The following is a 16,611-nucleotide window of genomic DNA, read 5'->3' as shown; positions in this document are numbered from 1 at the left end:
TACCACAGAACTCTACGCACTGGAGTGAAGGTTCTGAGCCCCACGGCAGGCTTCCCAACCTGGGGGTCCAGCAACGGGAGGAAGAATTCCTAGAGAATCAGAGTTTGAAGGCTAGCGGGATTTGACTGCAGTACTTCTACAGGACTGGGGGAAACAGAGACTCCACTCTTGGAGGGCACACACAAAGTAGTGTGCCCTTCGGGACCCAGGAGAAGGAGCAGTGATCCCATAGGAGACTGAACCAGACCTACCTGCTACTGTTGGAGGGTCTCCTGTACGGGTTGGGGGTGGCTGTGTCTAACCATGAGGACAAGGACACTGGCAGCAGAAGTTCTGGGAAGTACTCCTCGGCTTGAGCCCTCCCAGAGTCCGCCATTAGCCCCACCAGAGAGCCTGGGTAGGCGCCAGTGTTGGGTCACCTCAGGGCAAACAACCAACAGGGAGGGATCCCAGCACCACCCATCAGCAGACAAGTGGATTAAAGTTTTACTGAGCTCTGCCCACCAGAGCAACAGCCAGCTCTATCCACCACCAGTCCCTCCCATCAGGAAACTTGCACAAGCCTCTTAGATAGCCTCATCCACCAGAGGGCAGAGAGCAGAAGCAAAAAGAACTACAGTCCTGCAGCCTATGGAACAAAAACCACATTCACAGAAAGATAGACAAGATGAAAAGGCAGAGGACTATGTACCAGATGAAGGAACAAGATAAAACCCCAGAAAAACAACTAAATGAAGTGGAAATATGCAACCTTCCAGAAAAAGATTTCAGAATAATGATAGTGAAGAATGATCCAGGACCTCGGAAAAAGAGGCAAAGATCGAGAAGATGCAAGAAATGCTTAACAAAGACTTAGAAGAATTAAAGAACAAACAAACAGAAATGAACAATACAATAACTGATATGAAAACTACACTAGGAGGAATCAATAGCAGAATAACTGAGGCAGAAGAACGGATAAGTGACCGGGAAGACAGAATGGTGGAACTCACTGCTGCAGAACAGACTGAAGAAATAAGAATGAAAAGAAATGAAGACAGCCTAAGAGACCTCTGGAACAACACTAAATGTAACAACATCCACATTATAGGGGTCCCAGAAGGAGAAGGGAGAGAGAAAGGTCTCGAGAAAATATGTGAAGAGATTATACTCGAAAACTTCCCTAACATGGGAAAGGAAATAGCCACCCAAGTCCAGGAAGTGCAGAGAGTCCCATACAGGATAAACCCAAGGAGAAACATGCTGAGACACAAAGTAATCAAATTGGCAAAAATTAAAGACAAAGAGAAATTACTGAAAGCAGCAAGGGAAAAATGACAGATAACATACAAGGGAACTCCCATAAGGTTAACAGCTGATTTCTCAGTAGAAACTCTACAAGCCAGAAAGGAGTGGCATGACATATTTAAAGTTATGAAAGGAAAGAACCTACAACTAAGATTACTCTACCTGGCAAGAATCTCATTCAGATTTGATGGAGAAATCAAAAACTTTACAGACAAGAAAAAGCTAAGAGAATTCACCACCACCAAACCAGCTCTACAACAAATGCTAAAGGAACTTCTCTAAGTGGGAAACACAAGAGAAGAAAAGGACCTACAAAAACAAACCCAAAACAATTAAGAAAATGGTAATAGGAACATACATATCAATAATTACCTTAAACGTGAATGGATTAAGTGCTCCAACCAAAACACACAGGCTTGACGAATGGATACAAAAACAAGACCCATATATATGCTGTCTATAAGAGACTCACTTCAGACCTAGGGACACATACAAAGTGAAAGTGAGGGGATGGAAAAAGATATTCCATGCAAATGGATATCAAAAGAAAGCTGGTGTAGTAATACTCATATCAGATAAAACAGACCTTAAGTAAAGAATGTTACAAGAGACAAGGAAGGACACTGCATAATGATCAAGGGATCAACCCAAGAAGATATAGCAATTATAAATATATATGCTCCCAACACAGAGCACCTCAATACATAAGGCAACTGCTAACAGCTATAAAATTGACAGTAACACAATAATAGTGGGGGACTTGAACACCTCACTTGCACCAATGGACAGATCATCCAAAAAGAAAATTAATTAAAAAATACAAGCTTTAAATGACACAATAGACCAGATAGATTTAATTGATATCTATAGGTCATTCCAACCAAAAACAGCAGATTACATTTTCTTCTCAAGTGCACATGGAACATTCTCCAGGATAGATCACATCTTGGGTCACAAATCAAACCTCAGTAAATTTAAGAAAATTGAAATCATATCAAGCACCTTTTCTGACCACAATGCTATGAGATTAGAAATCAATTACAGGGAAAAAAACATAAAAAACACAAACACATGGAGGCTAAACAATACATTACTAAATAACCAAGAGATCACTGAAGAAATCAAAGAGGAAATCAAAAAATACGTAGAGACAAATGACAATGAAAACATGATGATCCCAAACCTATGGGATGCAGCAAAAGCAGTTCTAAGAGAATTTTATAGCAATACAAGCCTACCTCAAGAAAAAAAAAATATGTCAAATAAACAATCTAACCTTACACCTAAAGGACTAGAGAAAGAAGAGCAAACAAAACCCAAAGTTAGTAGAAGGAAAGAAATCATAAAGGTCAAAGTAGAAATAAATGAAATAGAAAAAAAGAAAACAATAGCAAAGATCAATAAAACTAAAAGCTGATTCTTGGAGAAGATAAACGAAATTGATAAACCATTAGCCAGACTCACCAAGAAAAAGGGGGAGAGAACTCAAAACAAAAAAATTAGGAATGAAAAAGAAGTTACAACGACACCGCAGAAGTATAAAGCATCCTAAGAGACTACAACAAGCAACTCTATGCCAATAAAATGGACAACCTGGAAAAAATGGACAAATTCTAGAAAGGTATATCATTCCAAGACTGAACCAGGAAGAAACAGAAAATATAAATGGAGCAATCGCAAGTAATGAAGTTTTAACTGTGATTAAAAATCTTCCAACAAACAAAAGTCCAGGACCAGATGGCTTCACAGGTGAATTCTATCAAACATTTAGAGAAGAGCTAACACCCATCCTTCTCAAACTCTTCCAAAAAACTGCAGAGGAAGGAGCACTCCCAAACTCGTTCTATGAGGCCACCATCACCCTGATACAAAAAACAGACAAAGATACTACAAAAAAAGAAAATTACAGACCAATATCACTGATTAATATAGATGCAAAAATCCTCAACAAAATACTAGCAAACAGAATCCAACAGCACATTAAAAGGATCATACACCATGATCAAGTGGGATTTATCCCAGGGACGCAAGGATTCTTCAATATATGCAAATCAATCAATGTGATACACCATATTAACAAATGGAAGAATAAAAACCATATGACCATCTTAGTAGATGCAGAAAAAGCTTTTGACAAAATTCAACACCCATTTATGATAAAAATTCTCCAGAAAGTGGGCATAGAGGGAACCTACCTCAATATAATAAGGGCCATATACAACAAACCCACAGCAAACATCATTCTCAATGGTGAAAAACTGAAAGCATTTCCTCTAAGATCAGGAAAAAGACAAGGATATCCACTCTCACCACTATTATTCAACATAGTTTTGGAAGTCCTAGCCAAGACAATCAGAGAAGAAAAAGAAATAAAAGGAATACAAATTGGAAAAGAAGTAAAACTGTTACTGTTTGCAGATGACATGATAATATACATAGAGAATCCTAAAGATGCCACCAATAAACTACTAGAGCTAATCAATGAATTTGGTAAAGTTGCAGGATACAAAATTAATGCACAGAAATCTCTTGCATTCCTATACACTAATGATGAAAAATGTGAAAGAGAAATTAAGGAAACACTCCCATTTATCACTGCAACAAAAAGAATAAAATACCTAGGAATAAACCTACCTAGGGAGACAAAAGACCTGTATGCAGAAAACTATAAGACACTGATGGAATAAATTAAAGATGATACAGATGGAGACATATACTATATTCTTGGATTGGAAGAATCAATATTGTGAAAATGAGTATACTACCAAAAGCAATCTACAGATTCAATGCTATCCCTATCAAATTACCAATGGCATTTTTTACATAACTAGAACAAAAAATCTTAAAATTTGTATGGAGACACAAAAGACCCCGAACAGCCAAGCAGTCTTGAGGGAAAAAAACAGAGCTGGAGGAATCAGACTGCCTGACCTCAGACTATACTACAAAACTACAGTAATCAATAGAGTATGGTACTGGCACAAAAAACAGAGATATAGATCAATGGAACACGATAGAAAGTCCAGAGATAAACCCCTGCACCTGTGGTCAACTAATCTATGACAAAAGAGGCAAGTATATGCAATGGAGAAAAGACAGCCTCTTTAATAAGTGGTGCTCGGAAAACTGGACAGCTACATGTAAAAGAATGAAATTAGAACACTCCCTAACACCACACAGAAAAATAAACTCAAACTGGATTAGAGACCTAAATGTAAGACTGGACACTATAAAACTCTTAGAGGAAAACATAGGAAGAACACTCTGTGACATAAATCACAGCGAGATCTTTTTTGATCCACCTCCTAGAGTAATGGAAATAAATAACAAAAATAAACAAATGGGACCTACTGAAACTTAAAAGCTTTTGCAAAGCACAGGAAACTACAAACAAGACAAAAAGACAACCCTCAGAATGGGAAAAAATATTTGTAAATGAATCAACAGATAAAGGATTAATCTCCGAAATATATAAACAGCTCATGCAGCTCATTATTAAAAAAACAAACAACCCAATCCAAAAATGGGCAGAAGACCTAAATAGACATTTCTCCAAAGATGTACAGATGACCAAGAAGCTCATGAAAAGCTGTTCAACATCACTAATATTAGAGAAATGCAAATCAAAACTACAAGGAGGTATCACCTCACACCAATTAGAATAGGCATCATCAGAAAACCTACAAATAACAAATGCTGGAGCGGGTGTGGAGAAAAGGGAACCCTCTTGCTCTCTTGGTGGAAATATAAATTGGTACAGCCACTATGGAGAACAGTATGGAGGTTCCTTAAAACACTAAAAATAGAATTACCATATGACCCAGCAATGCCACTACTGGGCATATACCCAGAGGAAACCATAATTCAAAAAGACACATGCAGCCCAATGTTCACTGCAGCACTATTTACAATAGCCAGGTCATGGAAGCAACCTAAATGCCCATTGACAGACGAATGAATAAAGAAGTTGTGGTACATATATACAGTGGAATATTACTTGGCCAAAAAAAGGAACGAAATTGGGTCATTTGTAGAGACGTGGATGAATCTAGAGACTGTCATACAGAGTGAAGTAAGTCAGAAAGAGAAAAACAAATATCATATATTAACACATATATGTGGAACCTAGAAAAATGGTACAGATGAACCAGTTTGCAGGGCAGAAACTGAGACACAGATGTAGAGAACAAATGTACGGACACCAAGTGGGGAAAGCGGTGGGGGTGGTGGTGGTGGTGGTGGTGTGATGAATTGGGGGATTGGGGTTGACATATATACACTAATATTTATAAAATGCATAACTAATAAGAAACTGTTGTATAAAAAAGTAGAACAAAATTAAAATAAAATTAATTTTCAATGATAGGTTTTTTTAAATGAGTAAGTTATATCTATTATTCTTCCCTTTCCAGACATATATAATACATAATAAGATAAATTCTTAGACTACTAAATTGGTTCTTAATTCCTGGGCATATTCCAATATCTCAAATTAGTTTCAAATTAGTTTGGGATATTCCAAAATATCTTATTTCTAATGAAATGAGACAATTTTACCTGATTTCTCATTTTGAGGAGCGTCTATCCTAGAATCAATTTAATGAAACCTTTTCTAGTTTATTATTTTATTTTATTTTATTTTCTTGAAATGCTTTAGACCAAAAGAACAGTTATTTTGAAATATTTTACTCAAAATAAGGAAATGCCCAATATAAAGAAAAGGCAATTTTTTTTCTACTTTCAAAAATTTTACTCACAAATGTTAAATTTGTGTGAGATTATTAATCATGTCATTATAAATGTAACTGCCTATGTTTTGGAATTATTAGTAAATGGGCTGTCTCATACCAATAGAAAACATCAAGTATAAAACATCCAGCATAAAATTTTCAAGCACATAAGTTCCATGTAATAAATAAGCTTTTTCATTGTAGCAATGAATAGACAACAATTATCACAGAAATACTACCCTATGAGAAATACTAACCTACAGTCCTACTGCTGATTATGACCAAACTAAAGGATATCATATGTTATTTAGTTTTTAAGAAAGTAAGGGGATAAAAGAAGAAAATCTGGATAAAATTGTCAATGACATTGCTTTATCAATAAGATTAATGCCATTAACATTTTTAAAGAGTTAATGCTAACTCTTTTTGTCCCAAAAGCTTTTAAAATGCCTTAAAAGACTTTTCAAATCAACATTTTCTATTCTTGCGCACTATGTGGTTTAATTTATTTGCTATTTCAAGGGTATTTAAAACAGAAAAAGCATGAAAAGGAACTCACGTTTCAACTATATAAAATAATCACACTGTAAAAACTATCCATTATTAAGTTTATAATCTTATGTAATATCTTCAGGATTTAAAAAAATTCTGGTGATTTAAAACAGTGGTTAAACTAGAAGTTGATTCTTTTTTTTAAATTCTTATTTATTTATTTATATTTTGGGGGGCTGCGTTGGGTTTTCGTTGCTGCGCACTGTCTTTCTCTAGTTGCGGTGAGCGGGCGCTGCTCTTTGTTGCCATGCACAGGCTTCTCATTGTGGTGGCTTCTCCTGTTGCGGAGCACGGGCTTCAGTAGTTGTGGCACTCGGGCTCAGTAGTTGTGGCTCACAGGCTCTAGAGCACAGGCTCAGTAGTTTTGGCACACGGGCTTAGTTGCTCCGTGGCATGTGGGATTTTCTTGGACCAGGGATCAAACCCGTGTCCCCTGCATTGGCAGGCGGATTCTTAACCACTGCGCCACCAGGGAAGCCCTAGAAGTTGATTCTTAAATTGAGTCTCTCTAGTGAGAGTCAAGAAGCATAAGTAAAAGCAAATAAGGAACTGAAGAAAAACTGTCTCTATTTGTCGGGAGAGTAAAATAAAAAATAGGAGACAGTGTCATTTGTGACACTGAGAGACAATGTGATCACTTACTGCATAAGTCACCTGGAGAATGCTCACATCTTTCTCAGCAGCAATGAGAAAGGACCCTATCCTGGAGGGTAAAGAATTAACAAAGTATCTGCCATGATATTAAAGGGTCTTTGTCTGTGAGTAATGAAAGCAAAAACAAACCAAACTGGGAACAAATCCTCGTCTTGTAAATGCCTCATGTCATGTTAAGCGTTGGCAGAGGTACAATTTGATCATTTTTCTCTTTCCTTTATTCCCATCCTTTGGGTCATATAATTGAAACTGTACTGAATCTGGTCCCATGGCTATTTCTTGCCACTAAGTAGGTTGAGAGCCATGAGTACTGAGAAGATCACTCTATATTCTTTTTGAAATACATAAGGCCACTATACATACTTCTAGAATCAATGTTAAAGGAAACATTATTAATAAAGTTTAGAATCCTTTCACCTTGATCTATAGTATAAAGTTATTTAAGTCAGTTTTGGCATAAAACTTATTTGTTTGGTACACTAAAAGCTGTATTATTTTCTAGAAGGAAGCCAAAATTTTATGGCATTTATGCCAAACCAGGATTACACAGCCAGCCCCATGTAAGAATAAAAACATTGCTCAACCAAAGGAACTTGGAGGTCCCAGTGAGAGGGTTCCTAGGTGAACCTCCTTCAAAACTCTGCAGATAATACCTTCTTTACATGAGGAGGGGCATGATGTCCAGTCACTGTATGGCGTCACGATACAGTCCTTCCTACAAGGAAGCAGGCAGGGCTTCACTGTTTCAGGTCGAAGGCTTTCAGGACACCTGGGAAAAGCAAAGGGAAACTACTAGACCTCTACAGTAATCCAGAAAACCAGGTAATTTAGTATCTTTAGAATTTTTATTGCTGAAATTGCTAAACAGGCATCAATCTGTATTATTTAACTTAACCTCTAGGATCCTTTCTGCTTTTGACAAGGGCTATAAAACCAAAATAATTATTCCAAACTGAAACTCCATAAAGTTTCTCAAGGCAGGAAGTGTAAATTTAATTATAGTAATTGTGCTATGTAGAAGAAAATATAATAATTCTATTTTATCCATTTATAACAATCTCTCCATTAATAAATCTGTATTTTGCAACATGCTTTATAAGAAATTTATGGAAGTTCAAATTACCAATTTAAGAACCCAAAGCTACATCTTTGTATAACTAAATAGGCTTATTGCCAATTATAATCTTCCAGGTTATTCTGCACTTTAGTTTTACAAAATATGTTTAGCACAAAATAAATTTATAATGGAGTATATTCTATACATAGTATATGCTCAAAAACCAATATTGTATTTACAGCTAAGTATTTCATAACAAATAAGTAAAAAAATAATAAAAGTGTATAGCTCATTAAGATAAACAATTTTTGCTTGATTCCTGGTTTCATTCACTGTCTCTACTCTTATCTTTTCTTCCATTTTATTCCTAGTTTTAAATTATTGGGTTTTAAATATTTTTATAAATTACAATATTTTTAGAACAAAAAGAGTGAATATAAATAAAACAAAAATAGCCAATAAGTAATTTAAAGAAAAATAAAACACTATGTTCTTGACATAAATTAGAGTAAAATTAATTATTATTTTATAAAAATACACCAAAAATATATTATTAGGAAAACAAGAGAAAAATAATGACAAAACACTGAAATGTCTTACACTATATAAGGTTTTCACTTCCTAAAAGATAATTTTAGGAAGCTGATATATGAGTTTTAAATATACTGTTTTGTTTATTGTATACTTATTACATGGTTTTCAAACTTTCCAATTCTTCTCTGCATCTTCACAATCTGATTCTACTATCATTAGTGGTCAAATGTTGGTCAGGAACACTAGAAGAAGATGAATATTATGACAACAAAATATAATAACATAATTCATGTAACTAAAAGTACTTAATGTTCTGATTCGTAAGAAATTCTCTTTTGAGGTCATATCAATCTCTGACAAGTGAGCTAAGAGGCAGTGAAGAAATAAACCAAACAATCAGTATAACTGTTGCTGGAATAATTTGGCAAATTAGTGAAAAATGGGATTTAAAAATACTCCCCATAGAAGAAGCCAAATTTTTTGTTAAGTCAAGATAAACTCTTTCAACAAGTAAGTTAATCAGGTTTTCAGAACTGAACTATGAGTGAAAAAACCAACATCATTCATTTCCTTCTCATAATTTCTTTACAGTGCTTTGCTGACACTTCATTTTTAATATATCTATAATTTTTTTATCTACATATCCTATCTCATCCACAAGTATTATGTTCTATTCAGCTATACAGATACATGCCTTTCTCTCTCATTCTGTAACACTAGGGCTTATTTGAAAGTGGATTTTAAAAAAATATATTGGATTCAACATTTCAAAAAGAAATTATCTCCCTGGTTTATGTTGAGTATAGGCTTGGATTTTCCTAATTGCTATGCCTACTCAAGGTCATGGACGGCAAAGAAATGTAGATGAGAATCATAGAAGGCAACGTTTTTTTACAATTGAGTTTATAAATCACTAGAATTATAACTTCACCTACATGCTTAACCAGGAAATATTATATGGCAAAACCCACATATAATCCTGTTAATTCTTTTGAAACTATAGAATTATTGATTAGTAATTATTATTGGAAGCACTCCTCCTCAATGAGGCAGTTTTATAACTTTAACAGTGGGAGAGCATTACTCAATTACATGCTCTTCAAATTTTAGCCCTCAATAAATCAACGGAATTTACGTTATCATTGACAACCTCCGAAATTCTGTTTTATATGGTTTAGAAATTTCCTTAGCAAGATACTTGGTTAACTGTGGAGAAAAAAATTACTAAAAACAAAGCCATTAAATGAACACACAAAGATAAATTATACAGCCTAGATTACATCCAGTAAAATGAATTCAGACTTCCTTTGGTGAGGCAATTGGTTCAGTCAACATGCTTCTTTTCTCCTTTGTACTGTTTGTATTTAGTGTCTGTGGTTTAAATCAAGGAATTGATTTTCCCCCAAATCTTATTCAAGGTCAAATTAAACAGATGTGATAGGAGTTGAAGTTTGTTACTCGGAGGATAGATAAGATCAATAACATTGATTTTACCATTGCACAGTAATCTGTTTTATTAAGAAGAGTTTAAAACAAGGTTTCTATTTGCATTTTTGTTTCAAATGCCTAGTACTGAAAAGCAGTCATTGAATTTAACCTAGTATTTAGGCATAAGGGTAGTAACATTTTCTTTTGAATTCACAGTATTTGCTTAATTTTTTAGAACTTTAAGGGCAAAGTAAACCCATTTGATTTAAGAAATCTATACTTGTATCCAGGTCATTGAATAAAGGCTGCAAGGGTAAAGCACATTTTTAATGGATTATTGTGGTGGTCTGACATGGGGCTTCAGGATACCCTTTCTTCTCAATGATTTAATAACATTAATCCACCAGGCTTTTCCACACATAGGCTTGTGCATATGTACATCCACTGCTCAGAAATATATTTTGTAGTTTGCATAAGTGAGGAAAATACCAACAGCAACATCTAAAAAGTGATTAACTGCAAAATAGGAACAGAGTGAGCTTACCCATAGAAGCTCAGCACAACAACCCTCCAATCTGTACCATGACAAGTTAGTCAGGTTATAACCCTCTACACTGAATATTTCTACCTCTCTGCTTGTCCCAGAAAGACCCACAATTCTCCAGCACTTGGGACTTCCACTTCTGTTGTTACTGCTATTGAATTTTAATACACTGCACATTAATATCCTTTGTTAGATTCATTACAACTTTAGCATTATTTCTATTAAAATATTGGTTTGGGGCTACCTATTAAGCATGTGGAATTGTTTTTCAGTGTGTTCAAGTCTTTTGGCATGTATTTTCTAATATATTTCTTAATTTCAAAGTACATAAACAAATAAAGTATGGGACAAAATACTGCTAATGTCCAGAACCCTGGCCATTAGTAAAAAACAACTCATAATGGGATTCTTATTTATCCCCTGGAGTTTGTCATATGTCAGTTACATTATTATCCTTTCCCTGAAACACTAAGAACTATCTCAAATTTTTAAGAGAAAATACAATTTCTAAGGTTTATTGAGTGCTTACATTACTACAATTTCTTTTCATTAAATCCTTTCAAAAATTTTTGAAAACTGAAGCCAGAATCTGTTAAGTAGTATGCTTAAGATCACACATGATACCTAAGCACTTAGCCAAGTATTTGGAAATTATGAGGCCATTTTTATACCAATGCAAACGTATGGGTTTTACTTTCCATGTTTCACATGGCTAAGATGATTTGAATTTTAAAAGATTTATGCTGTCTAAATCTCAAAACGTAAAGAGTTCTTTTTTCCTCTTGGCATATATATATATATATTTTTTTTTTTTTAATTAATTAATTTATTTATTTTTGGCTGTGTTGGGTCTTCCTTGCTGCATGTGGGCTTTCTCTAGTTGTGGAGAGTGGGGACTACTCTTCACTGGGGTGTGTGGGCTTCTCACTGCGGTGGCTTCTCTTGTTGCACAGCACGGGCTCTAGGCGTGTGGGCTTTAGTAGCTGCAGCATGCGGGCTCAGTAGTTTTGGCTCGCGGGCTCTAGAGCGCAGGCTCAGTAGTTGCGGCGCACAGACTTAGTTGCTCCGCGGCATGTGGGATCTTCCTGGGCCAGGGCTCAAACCCGTGTCCCTGGCAGTAGCAGGAGGATACTTAACCACTGTACCACCAGGGAAGTCCTTGGCATATATTTTTATAACTGATTAACTTTGTCTAAGAAAGAATTAGCCCAGTTATGCTATGACATGTTTTTGTTTATATTTCTCACAAGGCACATACAATATGCCAACTCTCTAGTTCTTTGCCCTCCCCTCTAGCAAATCGTTTGCCTTGTTGTTACACTACTGGTAACTACAGTAAGAAACTGATGGTTTTTCTGCTTATTATAACACTCATCCTATCCTAAGGCTCTCTCTTGGGAATAAATGGCTTATTCATTTAACCATTAAAAGATGTAATAATTTGGCCTCAGTATTTTTGATCTAGTACTTTCTAGGAGAAATGAAAGGCAGAGCATAGAAGGCTACCGCCCAATTAAACTAGATCGGCAGCCTCCATAGCCTACGGATATAAAGGAGGTCATGGATGACCTCCACTGCTAGGACTTCATATACTGTCATTATTGATCAGTGAGACCAAAAGCAAGCAGTTCTTTCATTGCTTCACTAGCTCAATAAAAGCAGAAACTGCTACTGTAACACTGAAAGTAGATACCACATAGAAAGATTTCTAGAGAATTTATGAATCCCAGGTACAAGACTCTCAAGCTGTTACAACTTTATCAGTGGCTGCATTCAAAACAAAGAAGTCTTACTCTTGAGGCCAGGTATGATAAGAATCAAATGCTTCCTTTCATGAAGCAAGTAAAGCCTAAGCCAATCCCTGCATGGCTGGCCACAGAATTTACTGTTGTCATTCTAAAGCCCTTACTTTTTGGGTCCCACTTGGCCAACATTGACCCGCACACAGATGACTTTTCTTGTCTGCATGCCAACAGAGCAAGAGGCCTCCCCGTTCCAAGTTGTAGTTGTGTTGAAGGATGAAACTGAGGTGTCCTCGATGCACTGGCCCCAGGGACCAGTTTGCCAGTGGTACACAGTACAGGGATGCTCGTTACAGCTGCGCACCTCTTGCAAAGCACTGCTATTTGGACACTGAGCTCCACCTATAAAAATGGACAACATTAGCAGATTAGATATGGTGCCAACAGGAACCTTACCATTCTCTGTTCCTTGTAATTAACAATAACAATGATACCTGCCACTTAGCACATGTGACCAGTGCACTGCTAGGAAGGCAAATTGCATAGTAAACTTATCTCATTTGGCATGGTCTGGCTTAAAATTTAAACTATGTGGTATATATGATATTTGGTTTGGGGCACTCAGGAGGACCTCAAAGAGAGAGGCCATTATTCACTAGAGAAGATGAAACTGAGGAACAAATTAAGCCTATGTAATTGCTAACCAGGGGAAACATGGGCATTGAGACTCTGTGGATGGAGAAAACCCAGTGTGTTTTCAAATGCTATCCCTCAAAATGAAAGCCTTAATTACAGGTTTCAAAGTGCTGATTATTTCAATGAATTAGGATTTAGGGTGATTAGAAACAGGGGTTTTAAAATCAACTGATGCTTTCTGACTTTCCATAGCATTATTGGAGAAGCCATGTAGTAATGATAATATCGTATTTCTTCAAATCTAAGATGTGACTGACTGTGGGATAGACCATCATTTTATGTGTCCCAAAGAAAGAGAAATGGCTGGAAATTAAACTACAATACTTTTTATCAACTCTAATTTTTACTGTATGCTTACTGAAATTGCTTTGTATGACTTACTGACATAATTTTAAAAAATATAACCCTTTTACATACTTTAAAAGGGACGGTATTCCTAAAACTTCTTTACATTCAGAATCCAAATATTTCAAGTAGTTTTTAGACTCGCACTCATCAAAGTTTGTGTTCTCCTACACTATCATCTCTGTGGCATCAAACGTGTTCATGATGCAGGATTTCTTCAAGAGTGTTCCCCTGTTGTCTCCAGCGTTTTCTTCCAGGATACTGGTACCTATTTCTAAGTTCTGATACTGTTGCATTTTTTTTTTTTATTTTTTTATTTTTTGCGGTACGTGGGCCTCTCACTGTTGTGGTCTCTCCCGTTGCGGAGCACAGGCTCTGGACGCGCAGGCTCAGCGGCCATGGCTCACGGGCCCAGCCGCTCTGCGGCATGTGGGATCTTCCCGGACCAGAGCATGAACCCGTGTCCCCTGCATTGGCAGGCGGACTCTCAACCACTGCGCCACCACGGAAGCCCTTGCTGTTGCATTTTTAATCATACCAGAAGATGTCTATGAATGAGAGGTTTAAGCAGGCAACTGAGGAACGGTTTACTTTCCTTCCTCAAATGGCCCTTAGCTGTTTTTGTTTCTTTGTTTTTGGCAGAAATATCATGAGGTTGCTATTGCTCCCAGGAATAACAATGAAATTCACATGTACTAGCAATGAAAACTGTGTTATAACTGCTGCTTGGCCACAGTGATCTTAAAATGCATCCATTGTGGATAAAGAAGATGTGGTACATATATACAATGGAATATTACTCAGTCATAAAAAGAACAAAATAATGCCATTTGCGGCAACATGGATGGACCTAAAGATTATCATACGTGTGAAGTAAGTCAGACATAGAAAGACAAATATCATATGATATTGCTTACATGTGGAATCTAAAAAAAAAGCATACAAATGAACTTATTTACAAAACAGAAATAGAGTTATGGATGTAGGAAATAAACATGGTTAGCAGGGTGTAAGTGGGGGAGGGATAAATTGGGAGATTGGGATTGACATATACACACTACTAGATATAAAATACATAATAAGAACCTGTTGTATAGCACAGGGAACTCTACTCAATACTCTTTAATGGCCTATATGGGAAAAGCATATATAAAAAAATAAGAATGGATATATGTATATGTATAACTGATTCACTTTGCTGTACACCTGAAACCCAACACTGTAAATCAACTATACTCCAATAAAAATTAAAAAAAAAATACATCCATTGTAAGATGTAGTAATTACAGAGATGATGAAGGGTAAAACAGATGTGTCCTTTAATCAACAGAATATGGTGTGGAGTTGTCAATATGGAACTTTTTTATGTGCTAGCCCCATTATAAGTACTTTGTAGATGGGACCTCATTTAATATCCACAGCTGCTGTACAAGGTAAAAACTATAAAGTGGATGAGCCCATACAGATTAAAGGATGCGGCCACAGTAACAGGAATTTAGGAAGTTTCTTAACACTATGCTATTTATAATGTCAACTATGAAAATAAAAAGCTTTATATTGTTAAAAGCAGAGTATTGGAGGAATTTATTGCTTACTTTATTAACAATTTGATCTAGTCAAACTTATGTAGTCTCTGGATTTCATCTTAAGAACAGAAAATAACTGGTTGTTCATGTGGAATGGCAGAAACCTTGGGTGTTCATCACACATATTTGTAATAGTAAGTGGAGGAAATATTGAACATAATTAAGAGGTGGGTTTTAGATATTAGGAAAGCAAGTCTAAAGAAGTTAAAAAAAATAAGAAAAAGTGATTCAATAACTAGTGACCCTATTATGGAAGATGGCCTCTAAAGCTTGAGATTTGGGTAAAAGTCATAAAAAAAAACACACCTTGAGCTGATCTTTAGGTGTCATTTCATTTGTGAGTAAGGACATCCCGCTATTCAGCATATAAATCAGTAGGCAGTTTACGTGAGAATTTAACTGCAATTTCTAATCACTTATGCAGTGTTGAACATGGGATCAACGTGCGAATAACCTGCATTAAACAGCATTTCATTGCTGTCCCCTGCTTCATGAAGGTGAAAACATCTGTCACAGTTCATATCCTATCTTCCATCACTGGAAGCAATAAGTTTAGGATTTGAATAGGAACGACTCCTAAGCCTGCTAATTGGATTGGGGAGAAATAAATGAGCACTCTTATTACCCATTTCCCTGAGGCTCTAGATTTGTCCAGCCTTATTTCTCAGGAAAACACAGGCTAATTGTAGACATTTTACATAACCATTTTAACCATACCTTCATATTAATGGTGAAATTATCCTTCTTCAACAAAATAATGTGTGTCTTTACTTAGCCCATTTTCACTTTGAGTATACGTATGCTATTTAAATTGTGATTTTAAAACTCTGAATTGTTTTTGACATTGGAATTCACTGCTTGGCTTTGAAAAAAATAAGAACTTCTACAACATCAGCATAAGGTGTCCAGGAGCTACAAGATAACTGTTTAAGTTTACAGACATAAAGACTATCTATTTTCTTGCCCCAATCCACGTTAAAGCCACATCAGCAGTTTGGGGCTGATGTTAAGATACTTGCACAGATAAGCCCCAATGTGGTCTTAATTATAATAACAATGTGGCAATTTGGAAAGCATGGCTTGGAGTAATCAGTCACTGCAGCACCGTCATGTTGTTTGGGGAATAATTTTATGGTTGAAAAATTGATAGATACAATACTGAATTTACTTATTATTTATAGGAAGATCTAATTCCAGACATCTGGGAATATTCCCATTTCTGTAGTACTGGGGAGATTATAAAATGTCACCTGTGACAAAATTAGTGATAAGCATATTTTTAAAAAAATCCTTATACATAAAAACATATGCTTCATACTAATGTGACTATTTAGGTTTTCTATCATTCCAGCAAAAAGAAAGACTTTATAATACTTTGATGAAATCCTGCTATATAAATAAACTTTCATGTCCATAGAAAAATACCAACTATTATGTGAAACTTCTCTCTTAGGAA

General features: G+C 35.9%; 1 protein-coding gene across 1 annotated transcript in view; it reads right to left on the bottom strand.

Moving 5' to 3' along the window:
- The window catches only part of THSD7A (thrombospondin type 1 domain containing 7A), a 455,382-nt gene that overhangs the window by 79,744 nt on the left and 359,027 nt on the right, over positions 1 to 16,611 (bottom strand). Inside the window, exons 8-9 of the mRNA XM_060020445.1 lie at positions 12,696 to 12,930; positions 7,877 to 7,992 (exon numbers count right to left, since the gene is read on the bottom strand). Of these exons, the coding sequence (XP_059876428.1) occupies positions 7,877 to 7,992; positions 12,696 to 12,930 (351 nt within the window). The remainder of the gene's footprint in view (positions 1 to 7,876; positions 7,993 to 12,695; positions 12,931 to 16,611) is intronic.

The sequence above is a fragment of the Delphinus delphis genome, chromosome 9 (assembly GCF_949987515.2).
Source record: "Delphinus delphis chromosome 9, mDelDel1.2, whole genome shotgun sequence".
NCBI lineage: Eukaryota > Metazoa > Chordata > Mammalia > Artiodactyla > Delphinidae > Delphinus > Delphinus delphis.
This window is presented reverse-complemented; position numbering and strand designations above follow the sequence as displayed.